This window comes from Haliotis asinina, chromosome 15 (genome assembly GCF_037392515.1).
Source record: "Haliotis asinina isolate JCU_RB_2024 chromosome 15, JCU_Hal_asi_v2, whole genome shotgun sequence".
NCBI lineage: Eukaryota > Metazoa > Mollusca > Gastropoda > Lepetellida > Haliotidae > Haliotis > Haliotis asinina.
In genome coordinates, this window is record NC_090294.1 from 24,482,251 (window position 1) to 24,497,643 (window position 15,393).

Below are 15,393 nucleotides of genomic sequence, written 5' to 3' on the forward strand. Positions count from 1 at the left end.
TGTGAGTCCCTGATTCTGTAGTTCGGAAGGAGTTTTTGCCCTTTGTTTCTAAGAGTTCTTTATCACATGAGGAGAGGAGGACGTGCCTTCCACGGCTCTCCGACAATAGGCAATCGTTGGCGCAATGCCGGGCAAAAATCATTTTTGGAACCTGATAAGTCTAAAAGAAGCATCCACGGCATTAAAGTTGACCCAGATAAAACTTCCATGAGTTTGAGGATGCTGCTCATGTTCAGCCTTCTACTTGTAACATGCAGCTCGGTTGAGGTCAACTCGGAACCACGAAGTTCATGACACGAGACAACATCAGCTAACTGCAGACACGGACGGCGTTCTCGGTTTACAGACGGGTCCTGGGGCCACAAATGAGGTATTGAAGGCAATAAATGACATTACAAGTGATATCCGAGACTTGGGGAGAAAGTTTGATTCACTATCGTCAAACCTTGACAACATGGGGTCCGACAAACATGCGGTCCACGACCAACTACACACCCTCCGAAGTGATAATGACATTTTACACAAAAAACTAAACGCAGCAGAGGACAAGTTTGAGGATTTTGAATCACACGGTCACTGAAATAATTTAATCTTTCTCAGTCTGGACGAAACGACAGGAAAGACATAGCCACACTTGGAGGAAAAAGTCTGTGCTTTCATGACCGAAACGCTTTCCATGGGCAGCGAGGAGGTAAACAATACTGTGATCGTGAGAGCTCACAGACTGAACCTATGGAAAGGCGGTTCACCGGTCATAGTCAGCGTTCTGAAAACAGCAACTCTTGCTTTGTAACAGCAAGAGAGCACATTCCAAAATCATCACGTCAACGTGTTACAAAAGAGTGAGAGAGTAAAGGCGTCTACTTGCACCCTGGTTGCAACAAGCTAGAGACATCGACAGGTCAGTAAAGATGCGTCAAAATGGACTTATTGCCCGAGACATTGTTCAGATAGCTGGAAAGCCCTCTGATTTTCCAACATTGCCAGTAGGTACGTCTAGGACATGTGCAAAGCAAATATGAACAAACGCACGTGGTTCTGTGTTGACACCGGAAGTAGGAAGCAACCGTGCCGTAGGGGAGGTAACTCTGAATACAAGCGCTTGACATGGAGACCACAGCTCCGACGAAGTAAACAAGTGAGGAACGGTTATCCACACTTACGTGGAACATTATAAGTTTGACCAAATGTGATAATCCACAATCAGTTGTCAAACAGTTGTGTGCTAATTATGATATCATTGGCCTCTGAGTCACTTCCTGCGACGTTTAGATGACTTTCGTAACTTTCTGTGAGGATACCATACTGAAACTGTCTCAGGAACTGCATCGCTTAGGCCGCTATAGCAGCGGTATTACTGTTTTTATAAAAGAATTACCTAATGAATGATAATAATGTTAAACAGCTCTACGTATATTTTGAAAACTGTGTTGTCCTGTTTTTGAGAACATCTGTATTCGGTTGGGACCAGGACACTGTACGTGTGTTAACGTATTTATCGCCTGAAATTTCGCCCATATATATACGGTCATGAGCATTAAATAAGCACCACCCATTTTGATGCTGTAAGATGCTATAACACACTGGTCATTCATGATACGGAAACCAAAGACATGGTTATAATTTCATTAACTGAACCATCTAAAGTGTCAATCCATCACTACCAACACTGCTGCTACTTTCGACTGTAATTTATTGACGGTCATATGGGGGCACTAAAAACGTTATGAATAATCATGTCCAAAACTATGGTCATACAGACAATGTCTGCGGTCCAACGTACAAAAAGTTCTCAATAACGTTCACTGTTCAATCCTAAGTCAAAAGTAATGGTGACATCAGTAGTTGGTGTATCCTCCCCTCGCATAGATAACTGCTGCAACCCTCCTCCTCATGCTGGCAATCAAACGCCAAATGCGCATCTGCCATTCGTCATGAAGAGCCTGGGCTAATTCCTGTAGATTTTGAACGGGTGGATCCCTTACTTGAACTTGACGCCCCAGATGGTCCCATAAATGCTGAGTTGGGTTGAGATCAGGGCTTCTCGCAGGCCAGGGTAATCTGTAAACTGCGTTGTTCTGCAAGTATGCGATAACAGCTCTAGAACGATGGGGCCTATTGTCATTAATACAGTCCTGCTAGCGAAGGGGTGCTTATCAAAATGCGGGACATCAGGAGCTTCAAGTACTTGCTGTTAGTATCTCTTACAGTAGAGTATCCCTTGAATGGTGATAAGATTCAGTTTACAGTCACAGGAGATACACCTCGACACCATTACAGGGCCACCACCAAAAGGTTCAGCTGCATGGATCATCCGCTGTTGATATGCCTCATTACTCCTTCTCCAAACTCGTCAACGGCCATCAGTATCACGAAGGAGAAAATTGCTTGTGTCTATCAGCGAGTAAGGTACGTCTGATTGGACGACGTGAACGGTGTCCAGCCGACCTGAGCCTCCTTCGGATGGTGATGGTTGAGAGACAAACACCCACTCTCTCTGAGATCTTATATATAGCATTGGTCATGGGCCTGCATCTCACAAGGCGAACTAGGGAGTGGTCTTTCTCGGCCTTGCTGATCGTGGACGGTCCTTGACGTAACCATGTTTCCTTACAAGACAACTAATGACAGTGTGATTGATATTCAATCTGGACCCAAAGCTGCGACAGGACAAGGCAGCTTCATGCATACCAATAATCTGCCATCTGGTATTTTCAGAAAGCGAACGCCTCGGCATGTCCAAAAACGTTACAAGACAACTAATGACAGTGTGATTGATATTCAATCTGGACCCAAAGCTGCGACAGGACAAGGCAGCTTCATGCATACCAATAATCTGCCATCTGGTATTTTCAGAAAGCGAACGCCTCGGCATGTCCAAAAACGTTCAATTTTAGCACTGTTCACTTATGACAATAATATAATATTAATAACAAGAAGAAGAAGAAGAAGAAGAAGCTGGTTTTCTCACTGGGTTACAAGAGGAAAGTTTAAATTCACTTCCGTAGCCCAGTCACCCTTCCTCCGGTAGTGACACCAACCACACTGGAGATGGGACTTGCCCCAGGGGAAGGCACAGAACCCGACCAAGAAAATCTTGGTCAAACCATCTAAAGTCCACTCTACTAGGGTGTGCGAAAGCGACAGGATGGCCTGAAAATGCTTAAGCTGCATTGAGACAATGCCATGCCCATGTATGCTCATCTGACGGAGCAAAGTCTCCGAGATCAACTCCGGCAGCTAAAACATCTCGTACCTCGTGAGCCAGTTCAACCAACAACTGGTGCCCGTCAGGAACCTTTGCAAGAGCAAAATGTTCAAGACCCAAAACTTCTTATGGACCACCACGTCAACCTCTTTCCTCTTCCTGGTGGAAACTCTTCTCAGAAAGAGCCAATTGGCCCCGAAATTTTGGACCTTCACTCTTCCCCATCTTCAGTTGTAGACCTTACCGAAAATCCTGTTTATATTTTGTTTACTTCTATTTATGAGGAAATTTTTGATTTACCTTTAGAGAAAGGGAGGCCAGTTAAACAACTAAACGTGTCTTTTCCCAAAAATGAAATTGATTTACTTAATGAAATTATCTCTTTAAAACTTCCTTGCGGACTGTTTATTACATGAAGTAAATTGTTGTGTCTATGCTGCCGCTCGAACTTTGGAGGAACTTCACACAGTTTCCAAAGAACAATCTCCAAATACTAAGAACAATAAACCAAAGAAAAAACGGTTTCAAGTAAAACTAACAGAAACAAGAAAACACATTTCCTGGATAGAGCTGTGCCTGAAATTAAGATCATTAGGGAAACCATGTCTAAACGACAAGAGGCAATTTGGAGAAAATTAGAATTACAGTACAAGACACCTAAAGAAAAGGCACTGCTCCAAATTGTCGATTCCCCTAAGGCAAAAATAAAAGTTTGGACTGAAAGAAAGAAAAAATGGAAAAAGAAAACCAAATTTATCAAACAAAATAAACTTTTTTTAAAATAATGAAAAGCAATTCTATAGGCAACTTAAAACAAGTTTTGATGTTGAGCATGATACACGGCCTCCCATGGCTGCCAGTGAAAAGTTCTGGAAACAGTTGTGGTCTGTACCTGGCAACTGTAACCTGTAGGCACCATGGGTCAGTGATTATGACCATGCAATGCATGAGAAAGTAACTAGGTTGTTTGTCTGTTACATCTCACCAGATTGCCTGAAAAGTGTCATTAAAAAGTCCAAATCTAATACAGCTCCAGGGCCTGATGGCATTCGAAACCGGTATTGGAAACTGTTTCCCTGAGTCCAAACACCATTACTTCACTGTTTTAATTCTCTTGTGGACACAGGTGATGTTCCTCCATGGATCTTCAAAGGTTGCACAATACTCTTTCCCCAAAAAAGGAGACTTGACTGATACCAAAAACTTCCGCCCTATCACATGTCTAAATACTCAATACAAACTATTCACAGGGTGTTTGACAAACCTCGTGTCATCTTATTGCTCGTCCAATGAGATAATTTACAGAGAGCAGAAGGGGGTGAGAAGGGGTGTTGGGGGTGCAAGGATCAACTTCTTGTACAGAAAATATTTTGGAAGAGGCTAAAATGTACCACCGCAACCTCTCCATGTGCTGGATAGACTACAAAAAGGCATACGACTCTGTCCCTCCCGAATGGATTCTGACGTCTCTTCAGTGTATTGACCTCCCTGAGAGACTACTTGATTTATTCAAGTCTTTAATGAGTTGCTGGTCGACTCAGCTTGAGATGTACTCGCAAGGAGAGGTGCAAAATTCAGAATCTATTCCAATCAGAAGGGGAATTTTCCAGGGGCACTCCTTGAGTCCTTTGATTTTTTGTTTGTCTCAAAATCCTTTGAGTTCTCTGCTGAATAGGGAGGAGGGATACCACCCCGGACCTCCTCAGCACAGATCCCCAACAAAAGCATGATAAATATGCGGACCTCGCCTTTGAAATGTCTCGCTTGCTTCCCAAGTACACTGTCGTAAGGCACCCCATTGTTCTTGGTGCCCTTGGTTTGGTACCTCCCGATCTCTTGGCGCAGATCCAGAGAGTGCCCGGGTTCTCCACCGGGAGCACAGCCCTTCTGACAACCTGGGTAATGCAGAAGGCTGCAGTGTCCCGTTCATTGTCTGGGCTGCTTGTAGAGGGGGTGAGGACCCTGAGCTGATGATTAGCTTTACCAGCCTGACTGTGCCAGGATCACCCGAACCCTCTCTGCTGCATTTTAATCTTAATCTGTGAAATAATAATAGTAATATTGGATTTATATAGCGCCTGAAAGGAGAGAGTAAGAGAGCCCTATGAGAGGGATAATGTGAATAGATGGGTTTCTAGGGCTTTTATGAAAGAGTGTTTACAGTTCATTTCTCTGATAGTAATAGGAAGGTTGTTCCAGAGTGATGGGTCTGCCACTGAGAAGGCTCTGTCACCCATAGTGGTTTTGGTGGATGGCTGAGAGAGAAGAATGTAAATATTGAACAGCAAAGGACCAAGAACTGAGCCCTGGGGCACTCCACAACGGAGTGGCATAGACTCCGACAGAACAGTGCCCATCTTGACAGATTGGCACCGGCCAGATAGGTAAGATTTCAGCCAGTTGAGAGCTGTTCCGCTGATCCCTGTCCTGGTGTTGATACGCTGATGTCGTGATCGATGGTATCAAAGGCACTTGATAGGTCAAGGAGAACGACCAGTGTTACCTTTCGATTGTCCATAGCGGACATGATGTCACTGTGTACTTTGACTAGAGCTGTCTCCGTACTATGTCTTGGTTGGTACGCAGATTGAAATATTTTAAAAAGTTCTTTTAAGATGGTCGGTTAGCCTTCTGGCAACAATTCGCTCCATACATTTAGAGACAAAGGAAAGGAGATCTGTAATTTCTGAAGTCATCAGGGTCTAATGATGGTTTCTTTAGTAATGGTGCGATAACAGCGTGTTTGTAGGCACTGGGTACCTCACCACTGTTGAAAGAAGTGTTGAATACATCAAGTAAGGAAGGAAAAGATGGTCGATGGTTGATTTTGGTGAGTCATGTTGGTCTTCTTAAGTTCCTGGCTTGTGATGTCCCCGAGGGTGTTAAGTGCATCCCCTCCGAATTGCATATCGCCTTTGGAGGAGGATCCCTGGCTACATTCTAGGTCAGCGCGAATGTTGTCAATTTTGCTGGAGAAGAAGTCCCCAAATCTTCCTGACAGATCCTTTGCATTGCTGTGCACAGGAAGTGTGAATGTGGCATTGTGTTTAAACAGGTTGCTGATGAGCAGGTATAGCTGTCGTGGATTGTTCTTGTTATCCTGGATATTCTGCGAAATGAAAGACTGTTTCGTGGACCTTAGCAATGTGTTAACATCATTTCTGGCTTTTGCTTAGAGCTGCCGATGGATTACGAGCCCAGTGTTCCGCCACATCCCTTCTGCTGCTCGACGTTACTTCTTCATATCACAAATTTTGTCAGTGTTGGGACGGATGACTATTGTACGTGTTTTCAGTGGTGCGTGACTGTCCATGATCTTCCCGATTGCCTGGTCGAACCTGCGCACCTTTTCATCAACAGTCTCTGCCGCAGAGACCCTATCGATTAAATCAGATGCGGAGATGTCGGAGATAAAATCTAAAACGTTTATATTTGTTGTTTTCCGATAGGAAAGAGACTTACGCTGAGGTTTTGGTTTGCTGAGGTCGAGAACTGCTCTAACAACAAAGCGGTCAGAGATACCCTCGTTACACACTATAACTGTCTTTACCAGACCACAGTTATCCTTTGTGAGCACGAGATCCAAAGTATGCCCCGATCTGTGAGTCGGACCACAGACATGCTGTGAGTCAATAAGTTCAGTGAACATCTTTGAGTTTGAAACCGATTCAGTGTGAATATTAAAGTCGCCCGTGATGATAGATTGTCCCTTTTACGTTAACACTCGCTCTAGTAAATCAGAGAATTCAGAGAGAAAGTCCTTAATTGTGTGTTTGTTATTCTGGGGGGGTGGGGGGTGCTGGCTATAAAGCACGCATCTGAGCGTTTCACTGTCAACCTATGTTCAATTCAGCTGAGCTGTTTTGATCTCAATCGCACTTATTGATACGTTGATAAGACAACAATGAGAATACTTCATTTCATCTTTTTATACCCCTCAGTCGTTTGTACCATGACAGAACTTCAACATGAAAAACATGCATTTGAGTCAGCACGTGAATTTCATGCTAAGTCATGCTAAGTATTTAGATATAACCACAGTGGCTTGTATTGCTGAAAATAATACCTCCTGGGTCCAGCAAGCCTACACTGATATCCGTATACATATAAAGAAGGAGAGGGATGTAACGCGCACAAAGTTGTCAAACACCCCACTCTCGTTTATGGGCGAATTCTGGGTGGGAAATTTTCGATTATACAACCGCAATTCTCACTGAAATAAAGCCAGATAAAAGCCAATGAATTACAATGTAAACAAGAATATTATCAATTAAAAACTAACTATACCAATTTCAAACCCTTATTTACAGATGGATCCAAGGACAGTGGCTCAGTAGGTTGTGCCACTGTCATTGGATCCCGAACAATATCTTCTAGATTACTAGATAACAGCTCTATTTTTCCAGCTGAAGCAAACGCTATTTTAACGGTTCTTAAATATATTCAAAGACACCCTAAACATAAACAATAAATAATCTATTCAGACTCTCTTTCTTGTCTACAGGCGATTAAAATTTTATCATGTAAATATCGACTTTTAATAGAAATTATTGAATTATATAATGATCTTGCTACTGGCCAATGCGACGTCGTCTTTTGTTGGTTACCCAGCCACGTTATTTCTGGGAATATGATGGCCGATCTTGCTGCAAAGGCCGCACTCAACAAATCTGTGACACCATTTCTTATCCCATATTCAGATTACGAAGCTTGCATTAGAACATATATCCGTGATCTAATGCAGATGAAGTGGGACACCCAAGCAGGTAACAATCAATTACATGAAATAAAACCCTATCTTGGTTACACCTACTTGGGTTGTTAGTCCAGATTTGAGGAGGTCATCATGCGACGATGCCGCATTGGCCACACAAGATATACACATGAATATTTGCTCATAGGTGAGCATCCTCCTTTTCGTATCCCTTGTGATGAAAGAATCACGGTCAAGCATGTATTGCTTGGCTGTGTTGAATATTCCATCACAAGGTATACATTTTTCAAATCCCGAACTATGAAGGATCTTTTTAGTAATGTCAGTTATCATTTAATTATTGCGTTTTTAAAAGAATTAGATTTATTTAGTGACTTGTAAATAATTACATACTTTATAATTGGTAGTTTAGTAGATCAGTAACTGAGATTGATAGTGGCTGTGCCCTCAAAGGGGGTTGAAGTATTGTAAAATTAGTGTCCTCCTGAGAGGGTACGCAAGTCCTGAAATATTCAAGATGCTACGTAAGTCCGAAAATATTTGAAGCAAATTTAAACTTACCAGAATTTTTAAACGTAGTGTTTTTGTTATTTTAATTGTGGCTAAAATTTCTTACAATCGTCAGCGACTGAAGGGATGGTGTAAATCCAACTAGGGTCCATGTAGGTAACAAAGGTACTGTAAGTCCCTATGGTCCCTAGTGTGGGGATCTACCTTTTGTTGTTGGCGATCTATAGCCTTTTTTATATTGTATTGTCCAAATAGTGATATTAGTTTTCCATACTAGTTTTTATTTCAGTTGTGATATTCTAGTTCTTTTATTGTCCTTCGTCGATAGGTTTTCATAACATACACAGTCTTTTTTCAGTGTTAACTGTTCTCGTCGCGATACGGCTGCGTTAAATATTAATTGTAAACCAAAAGTCACTGTGTTCTGTAATCTGATTGGTTGAAAAACATGATCAATTGGTATTAGATTCCCGGAAACTGCAAGACTATTCACTGCGTATAAACACGTAAACAATTGTCTTGTTGTGTCATCAACAGTGGTGACGTCATTGAAATCATATTGTGATGTAAAGTTAGAATGACGTCACAAATGAGCAACTCCAGATGCTACCATGGAAACCAGCTGAAATGGCCAGCTGATGACACTTTACTGCTGTATTCATACTCGATGTAAACGAGTGCAGACAGTAAAACCCCTTTGGTTTACTTTTGTGTTTACAATGTCGATAAACATCATGTGTTGGCCAATTTCCGGGTGTTATTGAGTATTTGAAGCACGGGAATATTTCATTTGAAACCTCCGGCTGACGCCGTCGGTTCCAAATGCATTACCGTGCTTCAAATACTCAATAACACCCGGAAATTGGCCAACACATGATGTTTATCTCCTAACTCACTCACTCAGTCACACATGTAACAACTCATATCCATAGTACAACCAGTGCAACATTATTCATGAACTTACGTTTGTAGAGGGGGTCTCCGGTTCAAATGAGGCCAATGATTCCTTTACAAAAGTTGCATCTGAAACAAAGAATATGAAATAGTTACAAGGCATAAGATGCTGTATCTATGCATGATTTCAGCTCCAGGCAGCTATTACAGTAAATTTCAATGAACGTTTTATAGCCATTATATACTGATGATGATCAGTAGAATCTGAGAAGTACAGGCAAGATATTTACACCTCCAGAACCTGATAAATAAGGCATGATCATATAAAGGAATACTCACCCTGAAGGGTTTCCATGGGTCTTGATAAAACGCCAGCATTGGTCATCAATGTTTCTATGTGAGAAGCGTCGTGTGGCACGAACATGATGTCTAGCATGGTTTGTTCAATACCCAGCTGCAAACTGGTAGGTGCACCGATCAGTGATTCCAGAGTCCTGTTTATAGCAGGATACATCTGTAGCATCTCAACAATGTCAGCCTTCTCTTTGGCCTGTGCATAATATGTGTCAGTAGAGTCTATAAGCGCTAACGTCTGGTCAGTAGATTCCATGCTCTTTTGGAGAATGGATAACAAACGAGCACTTCTTTGTTTTACATCAGTCATCAGTTGCTGTTGTCTCGTGTCCAAAATGGTCTTGAAGTGACCAAACATGGTGTTAATATCTGATAAAGATTTTTCCCTTGTGTCTTCAATATGCTTTTCTTGGCATTTTAACTGTTTCTTATTGTTTCTTAAACGATCTGCATGGCTATGAACTTCAGCGAGTTTGGTTTCCAGTTGTGTCTTCTTTGCAGCTGACGCCTCTTCCAGCTGCTGCAAATCATGACCTTTGTGGCCCAGAACTGTACAGGAGACACAACATAGCTTCTCTTCTGTTGCACAGTAGAATTCAAGGTTGTGTTTCGGGTGTTTAGGACAAAAATGACTTTTTGCAAATGAAGCTATTGGCTGGTCAGTGAGATCCCCAAGAGATATGATGACATGATCTCTACTAAGCCGATGGCGTCTGTGTACAAAGTCACATTCCTTACACAAATTGCTGTGACATTCTTGACATCGTGATATAGCCTCATTCCTCTCAGGACACTCACTGCAATGGGCCTTCTTATCCTGCTTGATCTGCAAGAACTCCACCAGCTTGTCCCTCAGGCCATCGATCTCAAGGGTGTCAGCCTGTCCATGGACGTTTTGGACTTGGCGACATAACGGACATGTGATCTGACCTTTCCCCTCCTTGTCGAGCAGTTGCTGAAGACACTGTGTACAGAAGGCGTGGAGGCAGGAGTGGAGGAGACGAGGACGTCGGTCAGTCTGGTTGAAATGTTCCACACACACGGGACATTCCAGGAATGTGTCTTTCAGGCTTCCAACATCTACCTTTTCTTGAGGTTCAGACATCCTGTAAGAAAAAGCAAAGATACTAGCTATGTGTAAGTAGGTAAACAAGACGAAACTTTCTGTTCAAATGGTTCCTCACAATGCTAAGCTGGTCATTTTCTGAACTGAATAATTTCGGGATAGACCTATTTTTTCGCAATCATTTATTCATGTGGCAATAATACACATGGAATTGCAACAGTGATCTCGATATGTACTCGATAGTCGATCACCACTCCGATGACCACCAATATCACCACTGTAATCAACTCTTATTTTGGCCACTTCAGGTATAATCAATACCTCTTCATACTCATCCCTGACATTATCATTTATATGTCTGTCAAGACAGCCATCATTACCAACAACCCTAACATCACCTCCACAAGAATCATCTCTATGTCTGTCAAGACAGCCATCATTAGCAACAACCCTAACATCACCTCCACAAGAATCATCTCTATGTCTGTCAAGACAGCCATCATTACCAACAACCCTAACACCACCTCCACAAGAATCATCTCTATGTCTGTCAAGATAGCCATCATTACCAACAACCCTAACATCATCTCCACAAGAATCATCTCTATGTCTGTCAAGACAGCCATCATTACCAACAACTCTAACACCACCTCCACAAGAATCATCTCTATGTCTGCCAGGACAGCCATCATTACCACCAACCCTAACACCACCTCCACAAGAATCATCTCTGTGTCTGTCAAGACAGCCATCGGATACCAACAACTCTAACACCACCTCCACAAGAATCATCTCTATGTCTGTCAAGACAGCCATCATTACAATCAGCCTTAACACCACCTCCACAAGAATCATCTCTATGTCTGTCTGGACAGCCATCATTACCAACAACCCTAACACCACCTCCACAAGAATCATCTCTATGTCTGTCAGGACAGCCATCATTACCACCAACCCTAACACCACCTCCACAAGAATCATCTCTATGTCTGTCAAGACAGCCATCATTACCAACAACCCTAACACCACCTCCACAAGAATCATCTCTATGTCTGTCAAGACAGCCATCATTACAATCAGCCTTAACACTGACTGTCCAGTTAATATACTCTCTTTCTTTTACTCTTACATGTTCTAGATTAATGTTTTCATTTCATTATTTCACAGTTTTATGAACACTTAAAACCTATCCTTATATACAAATACTGCTATTTATTGCCCCGGTGGTCAATGTATGGGTAGTTGCATATTAATCTCGTACGTCACAGGAGTGTCGAATCGCGTTGACCTGTGTCGTAACGACTTGACCTTAGACTCTAACTATTTGACTGGATAACCGAGACCTCTCAGTTACGTCATGTTGTGACGGAACTACTTTTCCATTCATAAGAAACACGTGAATTCATTCATTCTACAATATTGTGGGAATGTAAACATTGCGAATGTTGCCGTGTCGCTGTTTAATTGTGAGTCGAATTGAGGCATTACATCCATTTTAAAAACATAAACACAATGTTTGCACCAGTGATGTTATCTGAGTGAAGCAACTGCAAACCAAGAAACGGGGTGCTACGGAGTAGCTTACAATGGGAGGCTCTTCGAGGCAATGGACACTGACATCCATCGTGAAGAGGGGCAGACGTAGTGACGTCATGCTAAAAGTGTACAACAGTAGAACGTTCTTACGCAACCGGTTTCTGTTTGAAACCATAAAAATAACAAAAATACGTTAATATACCTTTCACTAGGCCAGATACCATAGTCAAAACCTTAAATGGTTCATACTCCAATAATCATGAACTGATTTAAGCAAATTATCTGGAACTATTAAGCAAAATATTCGACATCAAATGGATCGATCCTCCTACAGTTTGTTTACAGGGCCGGTCATGGGGTCGAAGATGCACCCATTTCTCTATTGCATAAGATCTATATTCATCTAGAAAATTCAAAATCTTATGTAAGAATCCTGATTGCGGACTTCTCATCTGCTTTCAACACAATCCAGCCACATTTGATGGTAAGAAGATTATTCAGCATGGACGTAAATAGTGACATCTTCAAGTGGGTTGAGGCCTTAATTGACCGACCTCAACCTATTCAGGTCAGTGCAATGCTTTTATGCGATCATTCACACTTTTTAAATGAATGTTATTAAATTCTACCTTCTGGCCGCTGTTTCAAAATCAAGCATTACAAAACTAATAGAGCTTCAAATCATTTATCCCATACACAATAAAAATAGTGAAAAATAGTGAAATCTAATATGAGGCACGGGTGATTATTATATCATGTACTTTGATTGTTATAGGTCACATGAAGCCATAAAAATCAATTCTAATTAAAACACATTTATCACTTATTCATGACATATAATATACATTGCTGCTTTTATAAAAACAAATAAACACAATTATAAGCGTACAATCGCGATTCAAAAGTGCAATATTTTGTATTTGGGCTTACTTCCCCCGAAACGAAGCCCTCGGGAGACCGAACCCAGTCATAGCGGGTGGATATGCACTCAAGTGTAACGACGGCTTCCGATTGGCTGTTTCATTTGCTGATATGCTGAGGGTTCATTGTGTGTACAGAAAGATGATCTGTGTGATGGGCATTTTAGAAGTATAGCCAGTCACAAGAAAGTAAGATTCTTTATGGATAACAACTTCTTTTTGTGGTCTTGATGCGTCTTTTCAGTATGGATTCATATACTGTTGTCAAACAAAATCACATACACGAAAAGAAGTCGTTATCCATGAGGAATGTATATAGAGATGTTAGGTTTGGAAAATACATGTTCTCTGAATTTGCGCTCGATCCAATAAAAAATCATGTCAGTAGAGATGGTAAACAACTGCGTGGTTGGAATCTGTCATTCGTCCAAGTACAAAGCAGGACTTGAAACTGACAAGAGTTTGCACCAGTTTCCGTCAGATCCACTCATCCGAAAAAATGAATGTAGTTTGTTTGCAACCCACAGACATAAAAACATGTCATGTGTATCACACGTGCCTAATTACATAATGTGGCAGACAAGGGACTCGGGTGCACGAGTCATATATCAACTTATTTTTTTATGTCGTATAGTCTGGTAGGTGTTAAGCTCAAATTGCACGTGGCCAATGATTGAAGCTGTGTATTGCATGTTGTCTTTAGCAGACAGGCAGACAGACATATAGGTGTGAATAAACCAGACACTGAGCTTTCTCTGTGACAGAGACTGCTTACCACAACCAACAAGTTGTTTTACGTAACGAGTAGATTATTTACTTGTTTGTGTACACAACCAAGATTAGACTACTGCTAACGACCTCAGACGCTGGGCATGGGTACTGTTTCAAGCTCAGCGAACCTATTCACTGTGCATGCGTTCTGGACGCAGCGCAGCACAGCTCCGATTTCGCGGGCTTTTTTTCATCGCGTTTTTTTCAATTTTATAGGTTGAATTGGCATTTTTTAATGATTTGTTTCGGTAAGTGCATATACCTTCGGTTGTTGGCGATCTATGGCCTGTTTTTATATTGTACTGTCCAAATAGTGATAATATTAGCTTTTAAGTTTCTACGCTAGTTTTAAATACTAACTGTGATAGTCTAGTGGTTTTACTCTCCTTCGTCGACAGGTTCTTCATAATATGCCTATATATTCCTTTTTATGTCACGTATGTTCTCGTCACAATATGGCTGCAATATTGCCGACTTGACGTTAAATGATAACTCACTCACTCACTCACTCGGTAAGTGCATACCGAAAGGTACCAGAATCTGCAAAGTTGTGTTTTACGTTGCATGTGACCTTTATGATTCATCGTTATATTCTGATTAGTTTGATACTGTGTATGTATACTTTAAATCATGTGTTTTTATATGCTTGTATTGACACCTTGAATACAAGACAAATTTCCTGAACATGTTTAAAACGTTCTTTCTCTTCTATCTCTTCTATTTCCATGTTTTCTGAAATCACTAAGTCTTCTGTTTCCTTTATCCATAATGTCTTTAGGTGTTCGTAAGGAGACGTAGTCATCACAAAATGTCATCACATTCTATCACTTATTTCTTTAGTGTGGCGTGGAAAGGGTGGGGAAGGCATGTAAAGACTGACAATTATATAAAGTAGGGGATGGCAGTATGAGATGATAGCCCAAATACAATTCTAATACCCTACCTCGCTCGATCGTTTCTAAACTGATTCCCATAATACGCCAATAAAATCCCTACTTTCTCTTTCGGTTTAATTCCTGATTGTTATTGCAAATAGTAGTCTTTTCATTGTTCACGTTTGTTAAACAAACAACCTCGATGTGGGTACATGCATGTATGAACTTGGAACTATTTACTGCGATAACACTTTGACACCCATCCCCCAAGTCCTGCGTGTTACATCATATTCATTTACCAAGTGTTGGGTTGAGGCAGATATCAAACAGGTTCATTATGTTGCAATCCGAACTAATTTACTCTGACATGTGGCATTTAGCGTGTCATATTCACTTGTTTAGTTCCTTCCAAACCCATACCTGGTGTGGCACACACCCTGTGTAGTAGGTGGTCCGTTCTACACAACCGGACGAGCAGGACGAACGTGTGTCCTGAAAGTGGTGGACATTACCCGGACTTATCGGGCGGCAGGTTACAGGGAGGT

General features: G+C 41.6%; 1 protein-coding gene across 1 annotated transcript in view; it reads right to left on the reverse strand.

Moving 5' to 3' along the window:
• Positions 1-15,393, reverse strand: part of LOC137264928 (uncharacterized) — a 45,231-nt gene extending 29,838 nt beyond the window's left edge. Inside the window, exons 1-3 of the mRNA XM_067800281.1 lie at positions 15,269-15,393; positions 9,666-10,786; positions 9,397-9,455 (exon numbers count right to left, since the gene is read on the reverse strand). Coding sequence (XP_067656382.1) covers positions 9,397-9,455; positions 9,666-10,785 — 1,179 coding nt within the window. The 5' untranslated portion in view covers position 10,786; positions 15,269-15,393. The remainder of the gene's footprint in view (positions 1-9,396; positions 9,456-9,665; positions 10,787-15,268) is intronic.